The sequence below is a fragment of the Ranitomeya variabilis genome, chromosome 3 (assembly GCF_051348905.1).
Source record: "Ranitomeya variabilis isolate aRanVar5 chromosome 3, aRanVar5.hap1, whole genome shotgun sequence".
Classification (NCBI taxonomy): Eukaryota; Metazoa; Chordata; class Amphibia; order Anura; family Dendrobatidae; genus Ranitomeya; species Ranitomeya variabilis.
In genome coordinates, this window is record NC_135234.1 from 72,613,952 (window position 1) to 72,629,374 (window position 15,423).

At 42.7% G+C, this 15,423-nt stretch overlaps 1 protein-coding gene across 1 annotated transcript in view; it reads left to right on the forward strand.

The window, feature by feature from the left end:
• Window positions 1–2,204: 2,204 nt before the first annotated feature.
• LNP1 (leukemia NUP98 fusion partner 1) overlaps window positions 2,205–15,423 on the forward strand; it is a 50,581-nt gene continuing 37,362 nt past the window's right edge. The window contains exon 1 of the mRNA XM_077294153.1: window positions 2,205–2,433. Within this exon, the coding sequence (XP_077150268.1) occupies window positions 2,272–2,433 (162 nt within the window). The 5' untranslated portion in view covers window positions 2,205–2,271. The remainder of the gene's footprint in view (window positions 2,434–15,423) is intronic.

Below are 15,423 nucleotides of genomic sequence, written 5' to 3' on the forward strand. Positions count from 1 at the left end.
CTCCCATACACATCTGATGATTGTCCAATCCCACCAAAATTGTGTAATGGGGACCTGTATATATTCTCTGTTGCAAATAATGTCAAATGTGGAGCCAAGGGGCAATGAGCAACATTGACTCTGGAGACCACTGCAAATATTACATTACCCTCATTCAGAAATTTACTTCTGCTTCTATATAATATTACACTGGGTATTTTAAGTGAAGGATGAGATGCTGCATTTGTTTGTATGTAGTGACTGTGACGGGGTGTACGGCAGAGCAAGAAGGGACAACAGGCCAAGGGATGATTCCACAGATTTATTATCCAGAACGCTGGAACAACACATGCAGGTAGATCTACAGAGTCCACAATTAGTCCAACAGAACAGGTTCGGGGGCACCTCCCGATAATCCTTGTGCCAGCTAACAAAACAATAGTCCACACGAGTCCAAGGGATCACAAAACAATCCCACGAACGACAAGATATGTCCTCAGCTCAAGACTCGCCCCGTTCGCTTCCGCAGTCACAGATGGACATGGGGTCTTGCCTCAGCTAAGAATCCCCACTCCTTCTCCTTCAAAGGTCAACTCACATCTGATTTCAAAATAAGAATGGCTTGTCTGAGCTCCTGGGATCTGCCTATGAAGGGGGGTAGGGGTCACACCTTCTATTCAATGGTTGGGTCCATCAGAAGATTCTAGACTAGTGGGCTCCACTTAGTCTAAGTAGTATGTACATTTGACTAGCCACCTGCTGTGAGGAACAATGGCTATTCTGCACTAGTGGTGTTTACAAAGCTTAATTACATTATAGCTAAAGGTACCTTCACACGAAACGACTTTACAACGAGAACGACAACGATCCGTGACGTTGCAGCGTCCTGGATAGCGATATCGTTGTGTTTGACACGCAGCAGCGATCTGGATCCTGCTGTGATATCGCTGGTCGGAGCTAGAAGTCCAGAACTTTATTTGGTCGTCAGATCGGCGTGTATCGTCGTGTTTGACAGCAAAAGCAACGATGCCAGCAATGTTAAACATGGAGCTAACGACCTGTGAGAACGATAAGTGCGTCACCGCTACGTCACAGGATCGCTCCTGCGTCGTTCTGGAGCTGCTGTGTTTGACATCTCTACAGCGATGTAAACAGCGACGCTGCAGCGATCAGATCGTTGTCGTTCTCGTTGTAGAGTCGTTTCGTGTGAAGGTACCTTTAGGGCTGCAAGTATTGGGGGAAGGAGACATTGTTACAGGTAAACTCTCCAGCACAAGAAAATACATATATTACAGCTAATAGAAACCAGAGAACAGTTACATACGTTACATACATCAAATGGCACATTATTCAAATACAGGACAGGGCAAAAGTACATATCATGACAGTGACTCTGTATTATCGGGTGGGAGGGGGCTAATCCTACACAAGGGCCCACCGGGGAATTTTCCTATTCTCCTGTGGGCCAGTCTAAACCTGGATGCAAATTCTCCTACTGCATTACTGAATTATTAATTCTTAAAATAAAGGAATAATTCCAATGTGGGCAATGTTTATGAACCTTTACTACTATATAAGATTAGAGAATGCAACCACATCTATAAATTATTCTGTACAAATGTCTTTTTTTAGATTGTTCTCAGAAAGTTACATAAGTTTCCCAGAGCTAATAAATTCTGCAGCAGATTTTTTTTTTCCTTGCATTCAGTGATAAAGTTTCAAGTACAGAGCAGAGAAAAGGCCTCTGTGAGCCTCAGCAGTTGCATTCACAGCTCTGGTAATAGCTGTCACCCTGGCCGAGAACTCATCTGCGCCTGTTTTACTTCTATATCAAGTCTGCCAGTTTCTGGCGATTGTCGATATGTCCATTCCAATTTTCATAGCTGCTGCCCTATTGGAATGATAGCACGTACTGTACCTAGAAGGCATGTTCTGGTCTGCTGGACTGACAGCTATTGACAGCAGGATAGTTGGACAACACAGTGCTACTTGCATTTATCACCCTTTAGGCTGTGTGACTTTGGAATCAATGTAATGGAAAGATTAAAAGACCTCTCCCTTCCCTGCTGATAAATAGATTACAAGGGATTGGCTTATATAAAAACCATGGCTTCTACTGCTGCTTTGTTTTTTTTTTCCTCCTTCCTTAAAGTCAGCTTAAGAGGGGGCGGCTTGAAGTGATCTAAACCTTTCACTAGCTATAGCTGTTCTCTAGTTGACGGAAACACTCAACAACTTGTCCTGGCTTTCCACGGCACCGGTGCGAGAATCCCAGATTTGGCCCGGTCGTACATGGAATACGAGGAAGACAATGATGATATTCTCTTTGCCAAGTGGATGAGTAGCTACTGGGGACATAGAGGGATCGAAGAAAGTGAGAGGGATGCCAGGAGCCATAGGAAAAGGGCACAATCCCGTGCCCTGTCAGAGAGGAGAGCTTCTCTTCCATGTCCGGTATGTGAAGTCTATCTTTATAAAGCAAATCATGAATATAGAAAGAATCTTTATAGTATTATTCCATTTTTGAGATTGCTAGTTTGCTTTTTAACACAATGACGTGATGTTTTACTTTTGGTGATAATATGAACAGTGTAACCTCAGGGCAAATTCCCATGGAAAAGAGTTTGTATGTTCTCCCCATCTTTGCGTGGATTTCCTCCAGGTTCTCTGGCTTCCTACAAGACTCCAAAGACACACTGATAGGGAATCTAGATTGTGAGCGCCAATCGGGACTGTTATGATGATGTCTATTAAGCGTTCTGGAGTATGTTGGTGCCATATAAGCAAGCATAATATATAAATAAAATATATTATTTTGCTCCCAAAAATCTGCTGCACTTTAGGAAAGGTTTACATGAAAGTATTTCCGTTCCTAGCACTGTCCATGAGAAAAACGAATACGAGTGTGAAAAAAAAAAATCGCAGCGTGCACTAGTTTCTTATGTATGTCGGATAAATAAATCTCCCACCTTCAAGTCTATGGGTGCATAAGAAAAACAGATTCTATAGGAAGCCACCGTACAGCATCCGATTTTTAAAGATACCTTTGAATTCTTTGACATAGAAAAGTATATTTAGTCTTAGAATTTTTTAATCGCTGCAGCTGTATAAATCCAAATTGCAAACGAATAACAAATGAGAGAAAAATCATCCTAGTTTTATAAAGAAAACTGGGACAATTTTATTAACCCTTGTGTGAACCTGGTCTAAACCAGGACTGCCAACCTCTAGAAATTCCAGGACAGTCCGAAAAATAGGACACTTTATCTCTTCCGTAAAAAAATTATGTGTCCGTGATTTTTATGACGCTGAAGAAACTTATTCAGATTGTTTCCAGCCTTGCAGTCATAATAGACTAGCTTATGGCATCTGGTGCGAGAGCATGGCATGTACTATGGTAATGATGACCCTTGGCTTCTGCTCTGCTGCATGCGTGATCCAAGTGTCAGTGCTCAGTTCTCAGATCCTCTCGCATGAGAAAATCGCAGCACAGGTGCGGAGGAGACGGAGAAAGTAGGCAACCCTGGTTTTATAGTATCAGAATTGTGCATGAGACTTTAAATTAAGAAATGTCATGAACACGCTGTGAAACATATCTGTTGCTTATATTGACCATTGGTATTTACTACAGATACCACCGATTTCTTCTGCAGGAAACCTGGCGATTTACCCCCAAATTTTGAAACTGAGAAAACAAACCCATTATGAACAAATCTCATGTACATGTCACAGATATTTTCCACAACTAAATTGACCTGTAGTGCAGATTTTTAAGTTGGCCACATGTCAATTATTTTTACGGAAATCACAATAGGTTGAATTTTGTGGCAAATTTGCAATAAAATGAGCAGCAAAATCCGCATGCAGATTTTGATATAACTTTGTTGTGATTTTGTTGTGATTGCCAGTAAAAAAATTGTAGAATGTGCAAGGACCCTTAATCAAAATATCTTAAGTTGTTCATAAGAACCATTGTAATGCATATACAGTTAGGTCCATATATATTTGGACAAAGACAACATTTTTCTAATTTTGGTTATAGACATTACCACAATGAATTTTAAACAAAACAATTCAGATGCAGTTGAAGTTCAGACTTTCAGCTTTCATTTTAGGGTATCCACATTAAAATTGGATGAAGGGTTTAGGAGTTTCAGCTCCTTAACCTGTGCCACCCTGTTTTTAAAGGGACCAAAAGTAATTGGACAATTGACTCCAAGGCTATTTCATGGACAGGTGTGGGCAATCCCTTCAATATGTAATTCTCAATTAAGCAGATAAAAGGCCTGGAGTTGATTTGAGGTGTGGTGCTTGCATTTGGAAGGTTTTGCTGTGAAGTAAACATGCGGTCAAAGGAGCTCTCCATGCAGGTGAAACAAGCCATCCTTAAGCTGCGAAAACAGAAAAAACCCATCCGAGAAATTGCTACATTATTAGGAGTGGCAAAATCTACAGTTTGGTACATCCTGAGAAAGAAAGAAAGCACTGGTGAACTCATCAATGCAAAAATACCTGGGCGCCCACAGAAGACAATCGTGGTGGATGATCATAGAATAATCTCCATGGTGAAGAGAAACCCCTTCACAACAGCCAACCAAGTGACCAACACTCTCCAGGAGGTCGGCGTATCAATATCCAAATCTACCAGAAAGAGAAGACTGCATGAAAGTAAATACAGAGGGTTCACTGCACGGTGCAAGCCACTCATAAGCATCAAGAAGAAAAAGGCTAGACTGGACTTTGCTAAAAAACATCTAAAAAAGCCAGCACAGTTCTGGAAGAACATTCTTTGGACAGATGAAACCAAGACCAACCTCTACCAGAATGATGGAAAGAGAAAAGTATGGCGAAGGCGTGGTACAGCTCATGATCCAAAGCATGCCACATCATCTGTAAAACACGGCGGAGGCAGTGTGATGGCTTGGGCATGCATGGCTGCCAGTGGCACTGGGTCACTAGTGTTTATGGATGATGTGACACAGGACAGAAGCAGCCGAATGAATTCTGAGGTATTCAGAGACATACTGTGTGCTCAGATCCAGCCAAATGCAGCCAAACTGATTGGTCGTCGTTTTATACTACAGATGGACAATGACCCAAAACATAAAGCTAAAGCAACCCAGGAGTTTATTAAAGCAAAGAAGTGGAATATTCTTGAACGGCCAAGTCAGTCACCTGATCTCAACCCAATTGAGCATGCATTTCACTTGTTAAAGACTAAACTTCAGACAGAAAGGCCCACAAACAAACAGCAACTGAAAACCACCACAGTGAAGGCCTGGCAGAGCATCAAAAAGGAGGAAACACAGCGTCTGGTGATGTCCATGAGTTCAGGACTTCAGGCAGTCATTGCCAACAAAGGGTTTTCAACCAAGTACTAAAAATGAACATTTCATTAAAAATTATTGAATCTTGTCCAATTAATTTTGGTCCCTTTAAAAACAGGGTGGCACATGTTAAGGAGCTGAAACTCCTAAACCCTTCATCCAATTTTAATGTGGATACCCTCAAATGAAAGCTGAAAGTCTGAACTTCAACTGCATCTGAATTGTTTTGTTTAAAATTCATTGTGGTAATGTCTATAACCAAAATTAGAAAAATGTTGTCTCTGTCCAAATATATATGGACCTAACTGTAATATTCATTGCATACATTACACACGGGAATTGTGTTACTACAGTTCTCAACATTGAATTTGCAACACCAAGAAGAGAAGTCATGGAATGATGGAAATTACAGGATTGATAAACATGTTAATGATCTGCAAATGATGAAAAAATGGAAACTACCTCCCTGACTGCACTTGGGCAAATCATCAAGATCAGCTGCTGGCAGCTACCTTTGAAATTGACAATCTATGACGTGCCCAGATGTGCTCAATTGTAGACGCTGCAGGCCATGGTAGCACATTGAGGCTATGTGCACACGTAGGGAGGGTCCTCTGCGGGTTCTCCCGCAGCGGATTTGATAAATCTGCAGGGCAATCTGCAGATTTATCGCGGTTTGTTTTGCGGTTTCCGCTGCGGGTTTACTCCTACTATTGATGCTGCATATGCAGCAATATGCAGCATCAATAGTAATGTTAAAAATAATAAAAAAATGGTTATTATACTCACCCTCTGACGTCCCGATCTCCTCGGCGCTGCACGCGGCGGTCCGGTTCCAAAGATGCTGTGCGAGAAGGACCTTCGTGATGTCACGGTCATGTGACCACGACGTCATCGCAGGCCCTGCTCGCACAGCAACCCTGCGACCGGACAGCCGCGTGCAGCTCTGAGAGGTGAGTATATCATTATTTTTTATTTTAATTATTTTTTTACACAAATATGGTTCCCAGGGCCTGGAGGAGAGTCTCCTCTCCTCCACCCCGGGTACCATCTGCACATGATCCGCTTACTTCCCACATCGCGGGCACAGCCCCATGCGGGAAGTAAGCGGATCAATGCATTCCTATGTGTGCAGAATCGCCGCGATTCTGCACAAAAGAAGTGACATGCTGCGGAATGTAAACCACTGCGTTTCTGCGCGGTTTTTCCCGCAGCATGTGCACAGTGGATTGCAGTTTCCATAGGTTTACATGTAACTGTAAACGCAATGGAAACTGCTGCGGACCCGCAGCTGCAGAAACGCTGCGGATCCGCAGTAAAAACCGCTAAGTGTGCACATAGCCTAAGTCCATGCTGGCTGCTCCCAGAGCACAAGAAACATGTGACGTTGCATCGCTGTGTTGAAAAGATGTCTCCTGGGACACTTTGGAGAAATGGCTGTACCATTGGTTCTACAATTAGACCATTCTGTACCGCAAGTTAAATTGAATGTCACATACTAAGCTTGACGCGTCAAACAGCGTCTACATAAACAATCAGAAAGTGTGTGCATGGCATTGGGCTATGAGCTAGACATTCAGCTACAGGTGTTGCACTGACATAATGCCACCACTCTTGATGGCTTTCACGGTGCAGAGCAAGACTGCAATGAAAGTTGGAATGGAGGTATCTCCTCTTTAGCATCACACTTTTGTCTTGGAAGCAACGATAACCAGGGATCGGACTGGAGAGAATGTGGACAACGCCATTAAGAGGTTTTCACAAGGGAATGTCACACTTGTCCTACATCCGGGATTATGGTGTGAGGTGGCATAATGTAAAAGTAACCAGACCTCTCAAATCTTTATTTCAGGTACACCAACAGGTTGTTTTTACTTGATTTGGTCGTGGCTATTTCTCCGAAGTGTCCTAAGAGTCATTTTTCAACACAACAAAGTGAGGCTGAGTGTTTCTTGTACTACTGTGAGCAGCCTGTGTGCCTAAACGTGCTACCATAGCCTAAGCATCTTCTCCTATTAAGCACATCTGGGACATCATAGGTCAACAGTTGCAAAGGGAGCTGCCAGCAGCAGATCTTGATGATTTGCCAGAGTGCATTCAGCGTAGATGAACAGTATTCAGACAACCATTATTAATCTCATTCATAGCGGCCACTACGTAAATATGTTTATTCCCATGTCAATCATATTCAAGTGTCCCAGGATCCTTTTTCAACAAAACAAAGCCAGGTTGCATGTTTCCCCTGCTGCTGTGAGGAGCAAGCATTGCCCCTAACGTGCTACCATGGCTGCAGTGTCTCCAGACTTCTCTCCCAACGAACACATCTGGGACATCTTTGGTCAACAATTGTAAAGAGAACAGCTAACCATGAATGTTGATGATTTGCCCAAGTGCATTCATCGTGGCACAACATCCCTTAGGTAACCATTATTAACCTCATTGATGGCAGTCAAGACATGAAAGTTCAGGGATTTCTATGTGTGGCACCTGTACTCGATACTGAATAAATCGAGATGATTTTAAAAAAAATTCAATTTTTTCATAATTTTCATACCATTACCATGTCTATCCACCTTGTGATTTCCATAATTCCACAACTTTACCTACTTATTGTTGGAATTTCAATGTTGAGTAATGTTTAACAGCAGGGAACTTTTGTGAAATCCATAATAAAATTTCTGTTACTTTTATTCTTGTGTTACACTTCTTGAGTGGAGCGTTGCTGCATTTCGCAGGATGGGATGAGGGGGTGTTCCGATGTGCGCCACTGCAGGTGAAAATGGCCGCGGTGCTCAGTGGTGTGGGGGGTTCCACCGGCATTTTGTGAAAGCCCGGAGCCCCCCCCGCACATCCATTACTGCGATGTGGTGGCCTCCGGGAAAATGGCCGCCGGGGCTGGCGCATGCGCGGATGGAGATCTCAGCACCAAGATCTCGGGTGCCGAGATCTCGTTGACGAGTTCTCAATCTGAGCATGTGCCGCCTCAGGCGGCAATTTTCCTGAAGGCCACCACATCGCATTAACGGATGTGCAAGGGGTTCCGGGCTTTCACAAAATGCTGGCGAAGCGAAGCCCCCCACACCACAGAGCACCGCGGCCATTTTCACCCGCAGCGGCGCACATCGGAACACCGCCTCATCTCAGCCTGCGGCATGCAGCAACGCTCCACTCTTGTTTCCTCCAGCAGTGACTCTGGATCCCCGCTTCACTGCAGCCACCACCCCCAGTAAACAATAAGACGCATGGATTATAAGAGGCATCACCATTTTATATAAAAAAAAAGGTTTTTTTGGGGTGCGTCTTATAATCAATCCGGTGCGTCTTATAATCTGCAAAATACGGAAATTATTTTTTGTACAGATAAAATATTTTGTATTTGGTCAAATAAATCACATGGGGAAAAAACCAAAATAGCTAAACTTTGTATTTTTTTAATTGTTGAATTTCTTGCCAAAATGTCTTTACAATGATACCAGCCACATCATTTCCTAAACGTCTAAACTTGACATATAGTTTCTTAAAAAAATCGGTATCTGTAGTTTAACTTGGTAATGTGAAAACTACCATTGATACATAGATTAACCCCTTTGTGACCAAGCCAATTTTAACCTTAATGACCAAGTCAATTTTTACAATTCTGACCACTGCCACTTTATGAGGTTATAGCTTTGGAATGCTTCAACAGATCCCACTGATTCTGAAATTGTTTTCTCATGACATATTGTACTTCGTGTTACTGGTAAAATTTCTTTGATATGACTTGTGTTTATTTATTAAAGAAAAACGCAAACTTGGCAAAAATATTGAACATTTTGCAATTTTCAAACTTATAATTTTTGTGCCCTTAAATTAGAGACATGTGTCACACAAAATAGTTAATAAATTACATTTTCCACATGCGAACTTTACTGCAGCACAATTTTGGAAACATTTTTTTTTTTTGTTAGGACATTATAAGGGTTAAAAGTTGACCAGCAATTTCTCATTTTCCAACAAAATTGACAAAACCATTTTTTTTAGGGACCACCACATGTTTGAAGTGACTTTGAGGGGTCAATATGACAGAAAATACCCAAAAGTGACAACATTCTAAAAACTGCACCCGACAAGGTGCTCAAAGCCACATTCAAGGTTTATGAACATTTAACTTTTTTCCCAAAAAATGTACTTTAGACCCAAACTTTTTTTTTATTTTTACAAGGGTATCAGGAGAATTGAGCGAGGCTGCACCCACTAGACAGGTTCTACCTGGGAGTATACATATCAGATACTTGACTGCCATTCCAGCAGCAGACAAAGGCAAATTCTCGCAGCCCACAGTGCGTGTGGAGGATTGGCAAGTCTGCAGTCACACAGAGTGACTGCAGACTTCTCATTTTAAACTGGACGACCTCTTTAAAAATTGAGAAATAAAAAAAGAGAAATTTTGGAAAAAGGGGAGGAAAAAACTAAAGCGAAAGTGCAAAAAATCGCCCTGTAGTTAAGAGGTTAATCAATAAAGGATGGACTATAGATATAACCCAACAAGATGACCTCCAAGAGTTCCTCGATAAAGACTTCTTTGGTATATTACATTACCTTTCTGATTACCTCCATCAAACTACCTGTTAAAGGGTTTGTCCCCTTTCAGAAAATCTTGGTACTCAGGGACAAAAACAAACCGCTCATTATTCACTGTCTCCGCCACTGCCCAGATGTCCAGTACCGGCTGCTGCGCCAGCATCACATTGACAGCTCATCAGCCAATCAGTGAGCTCAGCAGCTCTGTTGTCTAATTAAAATGCCCAACTCTGAGCCAATGAGCTCACTGATTGGCTGCCATGCTATTGACTTGATGTCAGCGCTGCAGACATTGGGCAGCTGCGGCGGATGCAAGGTGATGCTTTTTTTTTATAACAAACTAAGTGCGGATGCCAAAATTTTCAGTAAAGGGACAACCCCTATAATGATGTCCTATATCGATATTAACACAGTATTTTTACTCTATTCATAAAAGAGGCTCAATTATTTATTAGGGTTCGATGACTGGGATGGTTGTGAATCAAGTCAAAGGATATAGATCAAGGTAGCGTGTCATTGGCTCTGTGCTCTGCTGGATATTTTGGGGCTTATTTATTGTGTTAGTCCCTGACCAGAGCATCCGCTGATGAATCAATTCGCTCCTTGTGTTTATTCTGCATTTATGCTTAGAACAGCTCTCAACATATACAGGTGCTTCTCACAAAATTTGAATATCATCAAAAAGGTACCGTATTTTTCTGACCATAAGACGCACTTTTTTTCCTCCAAATTTGGGAGGAAAGTGTGGGTGCGTCTTATGGTAGGGATGTAGCATGTGGGGAGGGGGGCAGCAGCGAGTGGGATCGCACTGTTATCCTACTTCAGGAGGCAGAAAAATGTCCCCACTGCCGGGAATCAGTGCTGGGGAAATCATGTGGTCCCGATGATTAAGTGCAGTGAATATTCATTAGCTACTCCCCGCCCACCTATCAGCTGAGCGGTGAGCCGGAGCAGCAAATGAATACTGCACTTAAGCAGCCACACACATGGTTTCCTCAGCGCTGATTCCTGCAGCAGCTGGGGAGATCTGTGTGTCCGGGGGAGGAGGAGGCAGCAGCAGCAGGGTTCCGGGGGAGAGGAGATCGCTGCATACCTTCCTGGGCTGGAGCTGAGTGCTGTGCAGTGTGCACAAGGAGGACCTGTGATGATGTCAGAAGTGGGCGGGCTGGAGCATCACATGGCAGAACAGAGCCCTCCCTCTTCTTGACATAATCACAGGTCCTTCAGACTCCAACACTAGAATCTGCTGGCTTCCATTACCTGTGCTGTGGAAAGGCAACAAGAGGGAGGGCTCTGTGTGTGCAGTCATGGGATGCTTTTACCTCACCACAGGCTGGCTGCCACAATTAAGAGGTTAGTCTTTCCAAAACACAATAAAGCACTCTGCCACTCCTTTAGTGAACTATAACTCCCAAGTTATAGTTCACTAAAGGAGTGGCAGAGTGCTTTATTGTGTTTTGGAAAGACTAACCTCTTAATTGTGGCAGCCAGCCTGTGGTGAGGTAAAAGCATCCCATGACTGCACACACAGAGCCCTCCCTCTTGTTGCCTTTCCACAGCACAGGTAATGGAAGCCAGCAGATTCTAGTGTTGGAGTCTGAAGGACCTGTGATGATGTCAAGAAGAGGGAGGGCTCTGTTCTGCCATGTGATGCTCCAGCCCGCCCACTTCTGACATCATCACAGGTTCTCCTTGTGCACACTGCACAGCACTCAGCTCCAGCCCAGGAAGGTATGCAGCGATCTCCTCTCCCCCGGAACCCTGCTGCTGCTGCCTCCTCCTCCCCCGGACACACAGATCTCCCCAGCTGCTGCATGTCATAGGATCTGCAGGACATGCTGGGAGTTATAGTTCTCCCATGGGATTTTAAAGCAGCACTCCAGTGTTATTTTGCAGTGCTGGAGTGGTGCTTTCAATATAAGCCCTGTGCCCCCATTCTTATACTCACCCTCCAGCATCTTCATATAGTACTTCACAGACACCACACTGGTCCCGCAACTTCCAACATAATAACATACTATTATATATAATAACACCACATATAATAGTATGTTATTAAATATTTTACCACATTTTTTTGCTTCAAATATTTTTTTCCCTATTTTCCACCTCTAAAACCTGGGTGCGCCTTATAGTCCGATGCGTCTTATATTCCGAAAAATACGGTAATTTATTTCAGTTCTTCAATGCAAAAAGTGAAACTCATATTATATAGAGTCATTACAAACAGAGTGATGTATTCCAAGTGTTTATTTCTGTTAATGTTGATGATTATGGTTTACAGCCAGTGAAAACCCAAAAGTCATTATCTCAGTAAATTAGAATACTTTATAATACCAGCTTGAACAATTATTTTAAAATCGGAAATGTTGGCCTACTGAAATGTATGTTCAGTAAATGCACTCAATACTTGGTCGGGGCTCCTTTTGCATCAATTACTGCATCAATGTGGTGTGACATGGAGGCGATCAGCCTGTGGCACTGCTGAGGTGTGGTGAGGTGAGGTGAGCTCATCTGCATTGTTGGGTCTGGTGTCTCTCAGCTTCCTCTTGACAATACCCCATAGAGAATCTATGGGGTTGAGGTCAGGCGAGTTTGCTGCCAATCAAGCACAGTGAAACTGTTGTTTTTAAACCAGGTACTGGTACTTTTGGCAGTGTGGACAGGTGCCAAGTCCTGCTGGAGAATGAAATTTCCATCTTGAAAAAGCTTGTCGGAAGCATACTCTAAAATTTCCTGGTAGACGGCTGCGCTGACTTTGGTCTTGATAAAACACAGTGGACCTACACCAGCAGATGACATGGCTCCCCAAACCATCACTGATTGTGGAAACTTCACACTAGACCTCCAGCAGCTTGGATTGTGGCCTCTCCACTCTTCCTCCAGACTCTGGGACCTTGATTTCCAAATGAAATGCAACATTTACTTTCATCTGAAAACAACACCTTTGACCACTGAGCAACAGTCCAGTTCTTTTTTACACTTGGCCCAGGTAAGACGCTTCTGGCGTTGTCTATTGGTCATGAGTGGCTTGACATAAGGAATGCGACACTTGTAGCCCATGTCCTGGATACGTCTGTGTGTGGTGGCTCTTGAAGCAATGACTCCAGCAGCAGTCCACTCCTTGTGAATCTGCACCAAATTTTTGAATGGCCTTTTCTTAACAATCCTTTCAATGCTGCGGTTATCCCGGTTGCTTGTGCACCTTTTTCTATCACACTTTTTCCCTCCACTCAACTTTCCATTAATATGCTTGGATACAGCACTTTGTGAACAGCCAGCCTCTGTAGCAATGACCTTTTGTGGCTTACCTTCCTTACGGAGTGTGTCAATGACTGCCTTCTGGACATCTGTCAAGTCAGCAGTCTTCCCCATGATTGTGGAGCAGACTAAGGGACCTTTTTAAATGCTTAGGAAGGCCTTTGCAGATTTTTTTGCTAATTATTCTAATTTACTGAGACAATAACTTTTGGGTTTTCATTGGCTGTAATCCATAATCATCAACATTAACATAAATAAATTCTTTATATAGATCACTCTGTTTGTAATGACTCTATATAATATATGAGTTTCACTTTTTGTATTGTAGAATTGAAATACATTAACTTTTTGATATTCTAATTTTGTGAGAAGCACCTGTAAGTAAATGGAGGCAGATATACTATAGATGTCTAGATGTACACATGGCATTTTATAGATGCTGCCGCTACGACGCTTCAGGAAAGTGCTGGCGGTGTTTTTCCTGAAATGTCTTCTTTTTCACCTATTTAACTTTGCAGTGTCTTTTTTATTTTTTACATTTTATTAGAAGATACTTGTAGGCCGCCTAAAGAATGGTCATGTCATTTTTTCAGACGCTTCACGGCTTTCAAAGCCTGACGAGGTTAAAAAAAAAATAGTACAAAAGACATAATATGTGCTCGGCATAATTTTTACATTGCTGTGCATTATGTTTATTTTTTATTGCGCTTTTTCAGGTGGGCTCTTGGCAGAATCCATTTTAAAAAGATGCCGTGTGCACATACACTAGGGTTATGTTCACACAGAGATTTTTTTGAGGTGTTCAAAATTGGCAAGTTTTCTAGTAGAAACATCAAGAAATGCTCCTTGTTTGGGGAGAATTTCAGAGGAGTTTTGTGTATCCTGAAGCTGTTTTGAAAAGGTCTTGAAGAGTTTTGTAAGTTTTAAGTGGTGTGGTCTTCAAAGAGAAATGAATAGTGAGAGTCTTTCAGGTGTAATTTTTAGTTAGTGATTTTTCAGGTTGTGTTTTGGGAGTGAATAAAAAAATCCTCAAATACCCAATGTTTACATAGCCATGGTGTATGTAAAACTATGGGGGCAGTTTTACAAAGTTGTTTTCACCAGAAAACTGATGTAAAAATGCTGGTGTTTCTTATGCCAGAAATCTGGAGTAGCATTTTTGGTGAGATGAACACAACTGAAAAGATGCGCCAAATTCATTAAATGGCGCCACTTAATGAATTCAGCACTTGATACTCTAGCGCGCCCTTCATTAAGACTGGCATCCGCAAGACCAGACTTATTGATTCAGTTCCAGAGTCTTTTTGCATGTTTGGAGTGGAAAAAAGCTATGTGTACACGACATCCTTTAGATGCCGCCAAGCTTTCCTTGAATCAGACGCTTCAGGAAAAATCTGGCGGTTTTCCTTTTTTTTCTCATGGCGGCTCCGCTACTGGTGTCTTTTCACATTTATCTTCATTAAGGTAGGTTAAAAGAAGTTACAAGATAACATTTAGTTTTTACATTGCTGTGCATTATGTCCATTTTTGTGGTTGTTTTTCCACAAGTTTTTGAGTATTTTGGAGTTTTTAGAGGGAATATGTCAGTAGTGTCAATCCTCCTAAGCCGTCTGCATAGGCATATAGGTCATAGGAAGCTGTATAATGTAATACCTTGATATTTCCAGAGAAATCCATTCTTATATGTAAATGAGCGGTTCAGGACTATGAGCTGGACATAAATGTCCTCTAGAATCTGCCCCCAAAGTTATTATTAATAACAGGTGGATTTACCAGAGTAAGACAAGTAACTAAGGCTACTTTCACACTAGCGTTAACTGCTTTCCGTCACAATGCGTCGTTTTGTCGAAAAAACGCATCCTGCAAAAGTGTTTGCAGGATGCGTTTTTTCGCCATTGATTAACATTAAGCGACGCATTGTGACGGATTGCCACACGTCGCACCCGTCGTGCGACGGATGCGTCGTGCAGTGGCGGACCGTCGGGAGCAAAAAAAGCTACATGTAACGTTTTTTGCTCACGACGGTCCGCTTTTTCTGACCGCGCATGCGCGGCCGGAACTCCGCCCCCACCTCCCCGCGCTTCCCCGCACCTCACAATGGGGCAGCGGATGCGCTGGAAAAATGCATCCGCTGCCCCCGTTGTGCGGCGGAGACAACGCTAGCGTCGGGAACGTCGGCCCGACGCACAGCGACGGGCCGAGCCCGACGCTAGTGTGAAAGAAGCCTAACACAGAATAATAGACCTGACCTTCTTAGGCCCCTTTCACACATCATTTTTTTGCCGTCAGTCACAAT